Below are 16,791 nucleotides of genomic sequence, written 5' to 3'. Positions count from 1 at the left end.
GCTCCCGTTCCACCACATCCCAAAGATGCTCTATTGGGTTGAGATCTGGTGACTGTGGGGGCCATTTTAGTACAGTGAACTCATTGTCATGTTCAAGAAACCAATTTGGAATGATTCAAGCTTTGTGACATGGTGCATTATCCTGCTGGAAGTAGCCATCAGAGGATGGGTACATGGTGGTCATGAAGGGATGGACATGGTCAGAAACAATGCTCAGGTAGCCCGTGGCATTTAAACGATGCCCAGTTGGCACTAAGGGGCCTAAAGTGTGCCAAGAAAACATCCCCCACACCATTACACCACCACCACCAGCCTGCACAGTGGTAACAAGGCATGATGGATCCATGTTCTCATTCTGTTTATGCCAAATTCTGACTCTACCATTTGAATGTCTCAACAGAAATCGAGACTCATCAGACCAGGCAACATTTTTCCAGTCTTTAACTGTCCAATTTGGGTGAGCTTGTGCAAACTGGAGCTTCTTTTTCCTATTTGTAGTGGAGATGAGTGGTACCCGGTGGGGTCTTCTGCTGTTGTAGCCCATCCGCCTCAAGGTTGTGCGTGTTGTGGCTTTGCTGCATACCTCGGTTGTAACGAGTGGTTATTTCAGTCAAAGTTGCTCTTCTATTAGCTTGAATCAGTCGGCCCATTCTCCTCTGACCTCTAGCATCAACAAGGCATTTTCGCTCACAGGACTGCCGCATACTGGATGTTTTTCCCTTTTCACACCATTCTTTGTAAACCCTAAAAAATGATTGTGCGTGAAAATCCCAGTAACTGAGCAGATTGTGAAATACTCAGACTGGCCCGTCTGGCACCAACAACCATGCCCCGCTCAAAATTGCTTAAATCACCTTTCTTTCTCATTCTGACATTCAGTTTGGAGTTCAGGAGATTGTCTTGACCAGGACCACACCCCTAAATGCATTGAAGCAACTGCCATGTGATTGGTTGATTAGATAATTGCATTAATGAGAAATTGTACAGGTGTTCCTAATAATCCTTTAGGTGAGTGTATAAAAAGACGAAAGCAAGAATATTAAAACATCCAATTAATTAATGCATGAACTTCTAACAAACTATTTCTAAAGCTCTCTTTATTTCGTTGTTTTCTGCTCTTACTCATTGTTGTGTTACACTTGAAGCTGTAGATTATGTGCAATGCCACATAGATATTCGAGATGCGTTCTATTAGCAGATGTGTTTCCCGGTCTAAAATAACTACCACTTCTTCCGTATTAACCTGTTAAAAGAGTTAAGGAAAAAGCTAACCCCAACGTACAGCTTGTGATTCATAGAATTCAAGACGAAGAGGAATTACCTGAGCAGTTTCTGCCTGCAACATCATCTTCTGTAGATCTACCAATGTTGGACCATCTTTCGAAGGAGCAACAAGAACAGTTAAAAACAGTTGTTCCGGAGCATCTGTTCAGCGAAATACCTGTTAGGACTAATGTAATAGAACATGCTACTTGCCTCACTTCTCCAGGTCCCGTATGACAGACGTGCAGCAGAGTTCCTGCTCGTCTGCAGGAGACGCTAAAGAAGGAGTTGCAGTCCAAGCTCTAATTAGGTATAGTAGAACCATCTAACAGTGAGTGGTGTAGTCCAGTAGTACTTGTCCCAAAAAAGAATGGACAAATTCACTTTTGTGTGGATTATTCCAAACTAAACTCTATTTCTGCATTCGATCCTTACATTATGCCAAGGGTGGACGAACTGGTAGAACAACTGGGTCCAGCTAGGTTTTAATCAACTTTAGATTTATGCAAGAAATACTGGCAAGTGCCACTAGCTAACACAGCTAAACCCCTCACGGTATTTAAAGTGCCTAGTGGACTTTATCAGTTTACCATCATGCCTTTTATATTACATGAAGCTGCAGCCAATTTCCAAAGGCTTATGGATATTATTTTCAGAGAAGCACAATCTTATTCTCAAGCCAATATTGATGACATTGTACTATACATTGAGCCTTGGCACGATCATTTATCACATCTTGCTGATGTTTTCACAGGTTAAAGCAAGCTGGCCTGGGGCAAATCCGGATACATGTACTGTATATTAGCAAGATCAGAGGTACAATATCTGGGATATACCAGGATTTGTAAAAAAGGTGACCGATATTCAGGCTCATCTGTGGCATAACACCAAAAGACAAGTCCAGTCATTTCTTGGGCTGGTTGGATGGTATAGGAGGTTCATTCCACAGTTTTCAGAGATTGCCATCCCACTTACTAATCTCTTACAGAAGAAAGAGACCAACCACATTAAATGAAGTTGAAGAATTGAAGAATGTAATATGTTGTAACACTGCTTTGAAATGTCCAGATTATAGTTTACGGACAGATGCTTCTGGATGGGGGCTGGGTGCTATACTGCTGCAGGTTGAGAGAGAAGATAGACACCCAGTTGTCTATATAAGTCACAAGTTGTTCCCTAGGGAAATGAGATATTCCACTGTTAAGAAGGAGGCACTAGCAGTTATGTGGGCCGTGGACTCTTTGAAATATTACCTGCAAGGTCATCCATTTGTTGTGGAGTCAGACCATTGTGCGTTGCAATGGCTAGCGCGGATACGTGACTTCAACACTCGAATCACGCAGTGGTATTTGTCCTTGCAACCAGTACTAATTTATAGTGAAGTATGTCCAAGAGAAACAAAATAGATTTGGTGAATTTCTCTCTCAAATGCAAGCTATCGAGAGTCTGAGTGAGGAGGTTTGTGACGCTATAGGCTCACTGGGACGCTAACACAGTATAGTACAGACAGATACTGGACAGCAAGACTCTCAATAAACATTATGCATTAACCACGATGAGTAATATGCCAGCAAGTTTACAATGAGGAAAAAACAAAAAAAAATTACTTAACAAGGTTTTGATTCCAGAAAGTATAGATTTCCATGAGCTTGTCTTAAACCCAGCATGGCAAGATGACACTGAAAAAAGGTTCCAAAGTACTTTCAACAGACAGACTTTTCTATCCATGCAACATGGAAAGTGTTGTGTCTGGTGCTATTATTGTATGTATTCATAATGAATGGCACAATGTTTTCTGAAACCTATTGTAATATAATCTGTGTCAGATTACAGGATACTCAAAGCACAACATTTTTCACCTTTATGATGAAGAAAATAATACCATAGCATCTAAATCCAGAACTGTAATTTGAAAACCTGTTTTTCTATTAATGTGATAACTAACACATGTTACACTACTAACATACTGTTTTGAATGTTGCCAAGATGGCCTGGTAATAGTTAATGGATATTCCAACCTGACAAGTATTAGCATCCTTGAAAAATGTACAAATGTATTGCCTGTCTATAATTTTATTTTCAGATAAGCAATCAGAAGAGTTTCATTTGGCTTCTGCATTAACAAATCTTAATATTGACAGAATTTTGTTGCACTGAAAATGTTTTTACTGTTTTCACCATGTATGTTTGTTAGGATTTTTATTTTATTATTTTATTTTGGCTGTCATATTATTTGCACCACTACATTTCAATAAAGTTATTCACATGTGCCATTGATATGCACTACCATATAATGAGTAAATTCAGCAAGTAGAATGCTGCCACGTAGCAAAAATTCACACATTTTCTGATGTTTTTACCTGAGCTCAAAACTCAACAAATCATTTTATTATAAGAAAGTAAAAAATGTATTCCACAGGGATTTAGCAGAAATACATATATAACAAAGATTAAATGAAAAAGATACTATATAAGAGGAGAACAATCCTGGCTGCTCCTTTGGAGGATTAAATTAAAAAAAGTAAATGAAACAGTCTTTACTAACCATGTTTGTCCAACATCTAGAGAAGACTGTGCATAGCCAGATTACAATAAATGTTTTATTATATTTGAGTTGTGGACTATGTGCAAATAAGCCATGCACTGACCTGCTATAAGTAAACCAAGCTTTTGCACAATGGGTATTTGTAACAGAAAAAGCTGCATCAGAAATAACTTTCTCCTAATCTTTTTTGCAGTCTCGTTCAACAGCACAAGATACAAAACAAATAAATCGAACAGGATATGAGTCCATCAAAAGTCCATTATCCATGTACTTATTTTATCCTGACTCATAGCAAGCCAAAATAGATTTGTCAATTAAATTCACACATGACTTTTGATGTATTAAGGAAACCAGAGTACTCACAGAAATCTTGCATGTGTATGAGGAGAACAGGCAAAGTCCACAAAAACAGTAATCGGACCAAGAATATATTTTGAATCACCTAAGCTATCAGATAGCAGGGCCTCTGCATTACCTTTTCATGCAATCATTCACTTTAAAGAAAAATTTGAACTCTTCCTGATTTTTTTCTTATTGTAAGGGAATTCTTTACAGCTTTAGCTAGAATCAATTTACTTCCACTAAATTCCCCAAAACCACTGTCACCCCTTATAAATACTGTTTTATTTCTCAATATACGTTTTAGTATTACTTGTATTATCTTTAACATTCTGCTTCACACCAACAAATTAAAAAAAATATTACCTTGACAAGATTTAGGATAATAATAGGAGATCCAAACCTCTGCATCATTTGGTCAAAGTGCAGTGCTGCTACATGAGCATAAGGGTCAGCCTGATCCACTAAATAAATAAAGCAAATGTAATGTAAGTTTCAGAAAATCACTTTACACTGTCTTTTCAGGGTAATAAATCCTAATACTGTAAATAATATAGTAAATAATATACAGTAGAAACTCAGTTATTCGAGATAATGTTGACAGATGCTACTTCCAACAACTGACAACTCAAATAAAATATATGTCTATGGCCACTTTATTAAAAATTACAGATATAAAAGATTCTGCCAATTTTTATGGTACAATACCACTTTTATGCTTGTTTTCACACCTTAGTAAATGTAATGTTCCTCGCTTCTTTGTCACAATGTTCCACAGTCACTTTAGCATCAAAATGTACTCAGGTGTAGTTTCTTCCTGCTCTTCAGTATATAAATGTGCTGTTTCAATGGCATTTATGCCATGTGTATGAGAAGTCTTATGTGGATTTTCTGCGTACTCTTAATCATCATATAAACACAAAAATCTACAGTTAATGAAACAATAAAGGATGTATATATGATCAACACTGGTGACACACTGACAATAGCCGAGGGGTGCAGTTGGGTAGGGGTGAGTGAGTCCCGCCCACATTCCCAGTCACTAGCTACTTGACAACACACTCAGTACAGTTGAGGTTAATAGTATTTGCATAGTCAGAACAGTATTGCCAGCAAAACTAAATGAATTATGAGAAAAGTACTGTATTACACTTACAGACTTGCCTGATAATGTGGAACCTCTTAACAATGGCATGAATAACTGGGTTTCTACTGTATAATTCAAAGGAAAACAAAACATTATTTATTATAAATTTAGAACTTTACAGAAATTAAAATATGCATTTTCTAACACAAACTGAAGCAGAAAATTTACTATTCACTCTAAGTGATGACATTGCAGCCCATGCCTATACAAGATTGCTCAATGACAAAAAAAAAAAAAACATTTAAAAGACCCGAAAGGAAGAGTCCGAAAAAAAAAAATCAATCCAATACAAAAAAAAAACACCCCAAACCTCTAAGAATTGTACTGTGCATGACTTCTACACTATTTAAAACTATTGTAAACTGCATGCATGCTATTTCAAGCTGACTTGTGAACACAATACTTTTAAAACCACACTTAATATTGCTACACTCATCCTTCTTAGGTTTTTAGTCAGCTAATGGAGAGGGGGCAGCACAGTGGCAACAAATGCATTATGGTACACATTCTCCATGTGTATACAATTCTTTTTCCCACAACTCAAAGACATGTGTATTACATTAACTGGGAACCATAAATTGGCTCAGTGTATGTGTTTATGCTTAAATGGTACCAATGATGGATCCTGCTTCTTTGCCCATCACCGCCACACTGAACTGTACCAATCAGGTCTGAAAATGTTAATCTTACATTATGATGGTGAGTTGCTGCTTTTAAGGCAGATAGCAATAATTAATAACCGGTAGTATTCAATGTTTTTGTGCATCTCACAGAATGTGAAAATGTGCTTCTTGTTATTGCACATAACTTTTCAGTAAGAAAAGATAAGTCATTTCAGACAGCAGTATGAGTGATTAAGTTTAAATTTTTGCAACAATAGTTACCTGTCAATTTCAAAACAAATGTCAATGTCACAAGCATCTGCCTTGGTATCGATGACCCTAAAATTGTATTGCACAGCAAAAAAATAGTACATATAGTTTTATAGTTAAGCTTATAACAGGATTATACCTGAAAAGATTACAAACGTACGCACATCTAATGGGAGGTTTTGGCATCATAGTGGAAATATCTTGAGACCAATAGAGTGGGACAGAGCCTCTGACTTGAACATAAGAAGAATAGCTCCCAGAAGTAAAAGATGTCACAGAAGCATCATAGATGATTTGCTCTGTTTCTACCTCATTAGCAACATCCCCCTGAAAAAAAAGAGTACAGCAGCTTATAAATACCCATGCAATAGATAAAATAAAAATAAAACAACCAAGAACCATTACACACTTTTAATTCTCACAATGTTACTTCTAGAGCGGAAGTCAGAAGTTTACATTAACTTAGAGTTAATTCTTTAAAACTCACTATATAACCCCTCCACATGTTTTATACTAACAAACCATACGTCTGGCATATTGTTTAAGACATATACTTTGTGCAGGGCAAAAGTATTTTTTCCAACAATGTTCACAGACCTCAGAGTATATCATTTTTTATTGACTATATTAGAACATCAGTGGATCACAAGTTTATATATACTTTGTTAATTTTTGGTAGCATTGCCTTTAAATTTTGTAACCTAAGGCAAATATTAGCAAAGGTTAGGAAGGATAGTCTTCCACAAGCTTCTTACAATAAGTTGCTGGAATTTTGGCCCATTCCTCCAGACAGAACTGCTGTAACTGGGACAGGTTCATAGGCCTCCTTGTCGCACACGCTTTTTCAATTCTGCCCACAAACTTTAAATTGGACTGAGGTCAGGGATTTGTGATGTACACTCCAATACGTTGACCTTGTTGGCCTTGAGACATTTTGACACAACTTTGGAGGTATGCTTGGGGTCACTGTCCATTTGGAAGACCCATTTGCAACTGAGCATCAACTTCCTTGCTAAGCCCTTGAGATGTTGCAATAGTATATCTACATAATTTTCCATCCTTAAGATTTACTTTGTGAAGTGCACCAGACCGTCCTGCAGCAGTGGAACCTTCAGCCATTTGGAAATTGTTCCCAAAGATGAACCAGATTTGTGGGGGTCCATAATTTGTTTTATGAGGTTTTGGCTGATTTCTTTTGATTTTCCCATTATGTCAAGCAAATAGGCAGTGACATTGATGGTAGGCCTTAACATACATCCACATGTTGATTCCAATTAGGCTAATTGGCTATCAGAAGCTAACTATTTAATTGCCTAAAGGCTTGATATCATTTTCTGGAATTTTCCAAGCTGTTTAAAGATACAGTTAACAATGTGTATGTAAAAATGTAACCCGCTGGAATTGTGATATAGTGAATACTAAGTGAAATAATCTGTTTGTGAACATTGTTTAAGAAAGAATTACTTAGTTAGCCAATAAAAGGTGTCATTTTGCTTGGCTTTTCTCTTCTACCTTGTACAAAGTGGATATCTTAAACAATACGCCAAATTTTTACTTTGTTAGTATAAAATCCGTGGAGGGATTATAAAGTTACTTTTAAAGAATTCATCCTAACTATATTTAAACATCTGACTTCAACTGTATCTGATTTCCAAGACCATGAATCAAAGTAGTGAAGTTTCCTAAAATCCATTTCCCAACTTTATGAACCACTTACTGCATAAATATACCAGCCCCATGTTAAAAATTACATACTTTTGAACTGTAAAAAGTAACCAATCCTTCCACACACAGGAGAGCAAGCAAAATGCACATACAGCCAAGAGTCAAACAACTGTCAACATCACTACTCCATCATTGCACTGCTCTACAAGAAGTGTAAATGCAAAATACTCCTGGTAATGTTGGTGTGGAAGTGGAATGATCCTATAAGCTATGTTATCTATTGCAGTGTTTCTCAACTCACTTTTTCCCCAATAATTATTTTCATAATTCAAAAATCAGCAGGGTGGGGATCACCACTTTTCTGAATGAAACACAAATTTTCACCACAGAAAGAGCCCCAAGACAGGCAAGTATTTATAACTGCTCAGCTAGTGATCATAATATAGAAATGTTGCCAGTGGAACAAAGGAATGCATCTATGCAACAGCAAGTTAGAGAAGGAGAAATGTTATTTACGGATGTTTCTAACAATTATTCTGAATAATGAGTGACAGTGCATTACATTCAAAATTCAATATTCTTTACTTGTCACATATACAGTTATAGAAGTACAACATGTAATGAATTGTGCCCATTAGATGTTTGGAAATGATGTCTTCTACTACATCTGTAGTCCCACTGGGACATTTCAAACTATGAGGTGTCGGATAACTGGAGAAGTATAATTGGAGGTGCATGTCTGATCTGAACCCCAGTGATGATCTGCTTTAGATGTCTTAAATTATCCGTAACACAATAGAATATTAGTTTGCATTCATGGTAGAAGACTGATTTTTGTAGTTGTGTAAAGAGAAGTGTTGAGCTGTTACCATTTATTGGTGGATAGACTCTGATAGATGGACTATCTGGATAGTCCTGGGATACTTAAGATAGGATATTGTGCTAGAAACTGTTTTCACATGCTTCTGTTAAGGATAAGTTTAACTTATACCTCGAGCAGATCTAATAAAAGGACAGGGACAGACAGTTTAAATGGACCTTTTATCATGACTATGGTAGCAATGGCAACTGCAATTAACAGTGAAGAAGGTGGACTGAAAAAAAAAAGAATAATAGAAAGGGACTTTCTCTCAGTGCTAGAAAGAGAATATCCTGGTTTTTATTTTTATTCAGAGGAACCAGCGGCCCAAAAAAGGAGAAAAACGGTTTCTTGCAGTAAGGAAATCATCCAAAGGCTAGAAGAAGCATTTATAGACTGTCTAAGTTAAACTGAATCATTTTTGTTGCCTGAAAAAACTTTATATTTGCAAGACTGTAGTTGTGACTGCTATCTGAACAGAAATGCACAAACCAGTGGAAATTGAGGTGGTATCTTGTTAATACAGCTTTTTCAACATCATGTTGAAGGTAAAGCAGTGTTTAAAAAAAGGATAATTGGATTACAGCTGCTATTTTGAAAATTGAGGAAAAGAAGGTGTGTTAAAGCTAGTGAAGAATCCAGCATGACAGCCTCCTTGATGTTTCATGCTAAGGTACTGAAATGGAGAGTCTTGTTGACAGTTAAATCAAGAGACCCAGGCCAGCACTTTTGTTTTAAAATATATGAGGGATCATGGGCAGTTTAATAATCCTATTAACATGTTTTGTATATATGGAGAAGGTCTGCACCATCAAAAACAAGCAAAAATAATTTTGCTGACCTCTTTTTTTACATTATTTACAATAGTAGTAATATTACTTTTCATTTCAGAAGATTAAAAATGTATAATGATGTCTGCATGGTCTCATGTATATCAGCAAAACATGTAATGAACAGGTAAAATACATTTACATGGCACTATTGTTTTACTAACAAGTCCACAATTGTTAGTAGCAGTAATTGTAATACCTAATTCATGGTTTTCTATGCTGGGTCCCTGATGGTAGACTGGCCGTCAAACTGTGAAAACAGTATGTACTGTATTTTTACTAAAATTACTAAAGCAGAAATAAAAAAAACGGAAAATTATCTTGGAGAACTTTTCTTTGTATTACTAAATCATATTTAATGGAAAAAAACTGATCTGTAAGCACAGGACAGAACCAGTCTTTTACAGCAATGGACTGTTAGCTTTTATGAAAACAGGTGCATGAAAAATTAAAATGACACACTTTACAGATGAAAAGAGCTAAACAATACACTCCAGCTTAGCATATTATGCAGGCAGTGCCGAGTGTAAATCAGATTCAAAAGACCACATGTTACTAATTCCAATAAGACACTGCCGTTTGCAGTGTCACAAAGTTCATTCTTTCAGCATGATCCATATACAATCCAATTCTGCAATTCATTAAATTACAGCCAAACACTGAAATATTAAATATTGGAAAATCTATTTTTCAAAATCATACTAAATCTTGACATGCGAATGACTTATTCCAAGAAGAAATCCTGGCAGGACTTGTTGATGTTAGTGAATGGATGTACATTAGTTTACTACTGTATGTTCCAGTTGCTGCTTGTCTATAGATGGTGCAATGTATCAGTGCTCATCACTCTGAAAAGGGCTACCAGTTCACAGATAACACTTGTGTTAAATAATAAAAATTTGTCTGTTTGAGCAAAAAAATTGTTTGTTTTTTTTTGTACACACAGTATGATTTCAGTTGTGTGACATTTGGGCATGGATGTAATGTTCAATGGTCCTCAAAACCTTTTTTTTTTATATATAAAAAAAAAAAAAGCAATGTATGCAGAAACAGCATTTTAAAGTACCATAACTGTGATGTTAGTTCGGTTTTCTACATTAAGAATATTTTCCCAGACAGAAAAAAGAAACATGAATGACTTAATGTGTCACTAGAAAAAGAATGGGTTTCTCAATATAAATTGACTGTGTTTTTTGGAAAGAAGCTAAACGCAAGGATTGGGAGTTACTGAAAAGACTATATGGTTAACTTTTGGTAGTGTGGTTGACCAAAAAAACCCTCTAAATGTAGTGTTTGGGGAAATTAAAATCTAAATGCATTCAGCATTAATAGTTACATGCAAAAAGAGAATATAAGGGAAAAACCCCAGTCACAAAAACTGGAAATAAGATTTAAAAAAATCATAAACTTGCTTATACTTTATAATATTACTTCCAAAAACCTAACATTAATACAAACATTTTCATATGTAAAAGAGCTCTAACAATGTTAGAGAAAGCTGGTTATAGAGGTACATTAGAATCAATCACAAAAGTTGCAGTTCTAAAATCTTAACTTTGTGAAGTTCAAAGTACTGCTCCATCTCAGTTTCTTGTTGGAGCACCTTGTGCATGAAATACAATATATTACAAACATACACCTGGCATATTATTACACTTTTATGTAATGTTCACGTGATTGCTCAATAAGGAGCAACCCTAAGATGCATTTAAAATCCAAAGTCAAATAGTTCAGATAGATAACAATACAATAAATAAATACAAGAACGAACTAAAAAGAAAGAGTAATCATGCGAAATATGTTCAAAATATTAGCAAGATGCCATTTATAATGTTAAATGTTTAGTAACCAGGACAGATTATTATTGCATAAAAGTACAGCAGCATAGATTATTATTGTACATGTTAGTAAACAGGATATTATACATTCTCTATATAATTGCATATGTTCAATGAAAAATGATCTCAGACTGATGAGATATCAGAGTTCAACAAGTTTATAGCAGTTGAGAAGGAGTTATTTTTAATCTATTTGTACGTGTATGGTTTGATATGAAGCACCTGCCTAATGGGGGAAGCTTAAACAAGTTATGTCCAGGATGAGTGATGTCCCTGATGATGTTTTTAGCCCTTCTCACACACTGATTCTTGTACAGATGTTCAAATGATGGCAGATAAGTGCCAGTAATGTCCTGTGCTGTTTTTATGACCCATTGTATTGCTTTTTTAGCATCTTTGGTACAGCTGTTGTACTAAACTGTCATGCAGTTAGTCAAAATGCTCTCTATGGTGCATCAGTAAAAGCTGACCAACAGCTTCTGGGGAAGGTTAGCTCTCATTAGCCTTCTCAGAAAGTAGAGGCATTGGTGTGCTTTGCCTACTACCACTGAAGCATTGTCAGCCCAGCAGAGGTCCTCTGTGATGGTAACTCTCTCTCAAGAGCCTCTGCTTTAATAGTTACTGGATGCAAGTGGTCTTTTTTAGTGGTCCTAAAGTCCAGAACAATTTCTTTGGTCTTTTTGGCATTTAAGATGAAGTTGTTGGTGTGATACCACTCTGCTGGGTTCTGAACCTCCTCCTCCTCCTGCTTACATGCAGCTTCATCGTTGATAGATATTAGCACAATGACAGTCATGTTGTTCAAAAATGTAACAATAATGCTCAATTTGGGGGTGGGTTGACAGTCATGTGTAAAAAGTGCATAGAGGAGGAGGCTTAGCGCACAGACCTGTGGCACACCAGTGCTTAGGGTGCAGATGGAGAATATGTGCTTCTCCAGCCTGAGAGACTGGGGGCAGTTGATGAGAAAATCCCATAACCAGTTGCATATGGAGGGACTCAGTCCTAGTGTATGTAGTTTGTTGATCAGTTCACTAGGTATGATGGTGCTGTAGTCGACAAACAGCATCCTAGTGTAGGTGTTGGGCTTTTCAGGGTGCGAGAGGGCAGCATGCACAGCCACACCGATGGTGCTTTCCGTCAATCTGTCTGTTTGATCAATAGGCAAACTTGTGTTGATCTAGATCATCTGGAACAAAGGCTTTAATGTGACTGATTACTAATCTTTCAAAGCACTTTGTGATAACTGGAGTAGAGAACAACTGGTCGACATTAAGACAGGTTATCATAGGTTTTTTGTGGTTGGAGTTATTAGTTTTACAGACCTGAGGACACTTTTGAGATTAGCTCTAGCAGCTCTATAGGCTGAGGGGTCTCCTGATTTAAAGACTATGTGCCTCACATTCAGCAGCTATTTGACCTCAAAATTCATCCATGGATTTTCATTTGGTTACACTTTGATCCTTTTGTTAACCACATTATCCACACAGTAATTAATATATGGCAATATAAAAGAAATATACATTTTTCTTCCTTTCTGCCTTTACTGTTCGCTTTATTTCAGACCATAATTCATTTAATGAAAAAAGGTCTTGTGTGACTTAACCTTTTACAAAGACACTGCATTGATATTTTAATTTCTTACTTGAGACGCATTTGTTAAAGCGTAATGTGATGCGGGCTGCCTACAAACATAATGTATGTTTGTCTCATCGCAGATTTGGAGTTGCAATACTTCTTAGGTAATCCCTTCAGTATAAGGTTCTGAGGTCTGGATGTGATTCTAACAGAAGGTACTGTTTTCTCTTGTCCAAGCTTGGTGGTAGGAGGATTGGACTTACTGCGGTGTACACGCCTACTCCCTTTCATAGCACCTTCTTTCAGGACTTGGCTAGTCAGATTCTTACACATCATGACTTTGAGTTTGTTATTGGCACAGATGTTAATGCTGTGCTTGACCCCATCCTGGATAAATCTCCTCCGCACTTTGGACATTGTCTCCTTCCTTCAACTCGCAGTTTTTGTAAATTTGTTGCTGATCCTAATGTGATTGACTTATATTGTTTAATTAACCTCTGTTAAAGATTATTCCTTTATCTCTCTCACAGCTTCAAGTCTCGGTCTCACATAGATTACATTTTTATTTCTCACTCTCTAGCTTCTGTTGCTACTTATGCTAGTCTCCTTTCCTCCAGCATCTCTGATCGTAAGTGTGCTGTATTATGCATGTTTTTGCCATCTCTGGTCTCCCGGGCACCACAATGGAAATTTAGTACATCACTGCTTCTGAACTCTAAATATATTGCTTATTTAGCTCCTAAGCTTGGAGAATTTATTTCTATCAATGATGGGTAAACTTAAGATCCTGCCTTTTGCTGGGTGGCTGTTAAAGGTTTCCTTCGTGATGCTACTATTGCTTTTGCCAGTGGCTTGGCCTGCGAATCCAGCCAAAAGATCTTAGATATGCAAAATTGTCTCTCGCTTTTAGAAAGTTGTCATCTTCAAGTGGTGGACAAAGAACATGAAACTCTCATTGCTAGTACTAGGACGGAACTGAATGCTTTGCTGTTGCGTTTTGCAGAATTTCAGGTTTACCGCACCAGGGCATGTTACTATGTTTCCGGGCCCAGAATCATTAAACTTCTGGCTCTCAGGCTTTGCAAATATGACTCCTTTGCTATGATTTCGGCCATAAAAACCAAGAAGGGGGGTTTCACTACAAACCCTAACAAAATTAATAAGTGTTTTTTCCAGTTCTGTTCTGATTTATTCTATTCATACTCTCCCTCTTATCCTGCCAATGTGGACTCATTTCTAAAATCCCTATCCCTCTCTGAGCTTTCAGAGTCAGAGGCCTCTACTCTGGATTTTCCCTTCATTCATAATGTTGTGCGTAGAATTCACACTAAAACTTGGCATACGGACAAAAGCGTAAATGTGCGTACGCACAAGAAAATCAAGATGTATAAATCTGTGCGTACGCCGACTTCCACATTCTTCCTCTCCATAAATTCTGTTCAGTGTGAAAAGTAACACTCGTGCACGTGCCTGTCCACCCGACCCTCCTAGAATTACGCCTCTTTGAATATGCAAAATAATATAAATAGCCCCTTATGTCTTGCGTTCTATAAAAAGACAATTGCAAAAGCACGAAGGAAAAAGAATTTCAGCGAATACCAAGTACAGGCAAGGAAAAACATACTATTTGTTGTTTTAGCAGTGATATCAACAACAAAAGGAATGTATGCGTGATATCATTTTCATGATGATAGAAAACGAAGCATCTATAAAACAATAAGGTATGTTGGCACTGTGGTAGCAACAAGCTGGCACCCCATGCAGAGATTGTTCCTGCTTCACATACGATGTATGCTGTGCGCGACCCTCTATAAAATCATTTATTGCAGCAGTATTGTCTCTTTCAAATGTACTAACACCCAATTCCTGTCCTTCCTTTTCTTTCTCCAAATAACCAATCGCCACACAATTAGCTTTTTAATAAATATCAAGCCATCTGCAAGCTTAGAACGCCAATCTTCAAAACTTTTAAGGAACATTGAAATATCTTCGTAGCACATGTTTAATTATTCCATCCATCTATCTATCCAGGGTCGCGCCAGTCCCAGCAAGCATACAGTGTGAGGCAGGAAAAATCCCTGAACGGGGTGCGCCAGCTCCTGTGTCAGCGAGTCCTCACGTCTTTAATCGTTAACAATATACATTATTTAAATGAAGTGAGCATGGAAACAGGTGTACACAACATTGTTGTGCATACACACCGTTTATACATGAGGCCCTGGACTCTGAGTTCTGGGAAATCTCCCAGGCCTGACAGATTGCCCCCGGAGATCTTCTCCACTTTTTAAAAGCAGCTCTCAGTCCCATTCTTCCAGATGCTTAACTCTGCTTTTTCTTCCTCTCACCTTAACCCTTTCCTTAATTCTGCTCGGATTACTCTATTGATTAAACAAGGTAAGGATCCCACTGACTATTCTAGTTATTGGCTACTATCATTGATGAATTCTGATGTCAACCTGCTGGCAAAGGCACTTGCACATCAACTGCAGGCAGTGATCCCTAAACTGATTCATCCTGATCAAACTGGCTTTTTTAAGTCCCGCCATGTGGCTGACAATGTTCGGCACTTGCTTCATGTTTTGCATATTGCCCCTACTCTCTCCTTTCCTTCTGCCATTTTTGTTGTAGATGCAGAGAAGGCATTTGATAGGATGAATTGGATCTTTTTATGGAAGGTCCTTGGTAGAATGGGCTTTGGCGCTGCCTTTCTAAACATAGTTCAGACCCTTTATTCACCCCCCTCTACTATTCTTACTAATACCAACATTTCTCCCTCTTTTCGTGTGTTTCAAGGAGCCAGACAGGGCTTTCCTATTTCCCACCTTCTCTTTATTCTTTCATTAGAGCCTTTGGCAGTAGCACTCCAAAACTCAGACAATTATCAGTCCCATGCTGATTAAAGATATACCCCAAAAAAGTTTCATTATATGTAGATGATGTTCTTCTCTACCTTGGTAATGCTCCTGCTGATCTTCCCCATGTCCTTGATCTCTTTAATGTCTATGAAGCCTTATCTGGTTAAAAGATTGACTGGTCTAAATCTGTTCTTTCCCACTAAATTCTTCCTGTCATCGCTCTACATCTCCCAGATAAATTCATCAGACAGGATCTTTCAGATACCTGGGATTGGACATCTATGCTGGGGTCTAGGAGCTTGCGGCTGCCAACTTTCACCATGATCTGAAGGGTGTCAGAGAATCCATGTTTTTTTTGTCTCACCTTCCTCTCTCATTCCAATACAAGAAATGAATTTGCTCCCCAGAGTTAATTTTGTTAGCACTATGCTCTCGTTCCCCCACCTAAGTTTGACCAACTGTTAAGTCACTATTGTCTTCATTCCTTTGAAATCACAAGAGACCATCTATTAAACACTAGACTTTGATCTGTGACAAGTCGGACAGAGATGTCTCCTTCCCTGATTATCCAGCTGTACCACCTTGCCTTTACTCTAAGGCCAGTCTGGAGCTGGGCCTGCTCTCCCCAGCATCTTCCTTCCTGGACATCCTATTCTTTCTATTTCCTCTTTTTTCAGCTGAGGTCTGTGCTCAGACAATGTGGAGTCCCCCTCTCCTACCCTCTTCCTATGCACCCTCAGTATTATTTGCTTTATCCCTTTCTCATAATTCCAAACCAGCATCTAGTCTCTATTCCCTTCTCCATAAAGCTTCCCTCAAAACTCTCCCAATCATGTCTAATTTGCTAAAAAATCTGTCCCCATCCTCTGAGTTGTGCTGGAAAACTATCTTTAAAAATACAGTAATCCCTCCTCGATCGCGGGGGTTGCATTCCAGAACCCCCTGCGATAGGTGAAAATCCGCGAAGTAGAAACCATATGTTTGTATGGTTATTTTTGGA

At 37.5% G+C, this 16,791-nt stretch overlaps 1 protein-coding gene across 5 annotated transcripts in view; it reads right to left on the bottom strand.

Moving 5' to 3' along the window:
* The window catches only part of fig4a (FIG4 phosphoinositide 5-phosphatase a), a 340,932-nt gene that overhangs the window by 258,045 nt on the left and 66,096 nt on the right, over positions 1-16,791 (bottom strand). For all 5 annotated transcript variants that reach the window (XM_039747917.1, XM_039747913.1, XM_039747915.1 and 2 more), the window contains exons 10-11: positions 6,331-6,493; positions 4,514-4,611 (exon numbers count right to left, since the gene is read on the bottom strand). In XM_039747917.1, coding sequence (XP_039603851.1) covers positions 4,514-4,611; positions 6,331-6,493 — 261 coding nt within the window. The remainder of the gene's footprint in view (positions 1-4,513; positions 4,612-6,330; positions 6,494-16,791) is intronic.

This window comes from Polypterus senegalus, chromosome 3 (assembly GCF_016835505.1).
Source record: "Polypterus senegalus isolate Bchr_013 chromosome 3, ASM1683550v1, whole genome shotgun sequence".
In the NCBI taxonomy this organism is placed as follows: Eukaryota; Metazoa; Chordata; class Cladistia; order Polypteriformes; family Polypteridae; genus Polypterus; species Polypterus senegalus.
The sequence above is the reverse complement of the archived record's forward strand: the minus strand, read 5'-3'. Positions and strand labels throughout refer to the sequence as shown.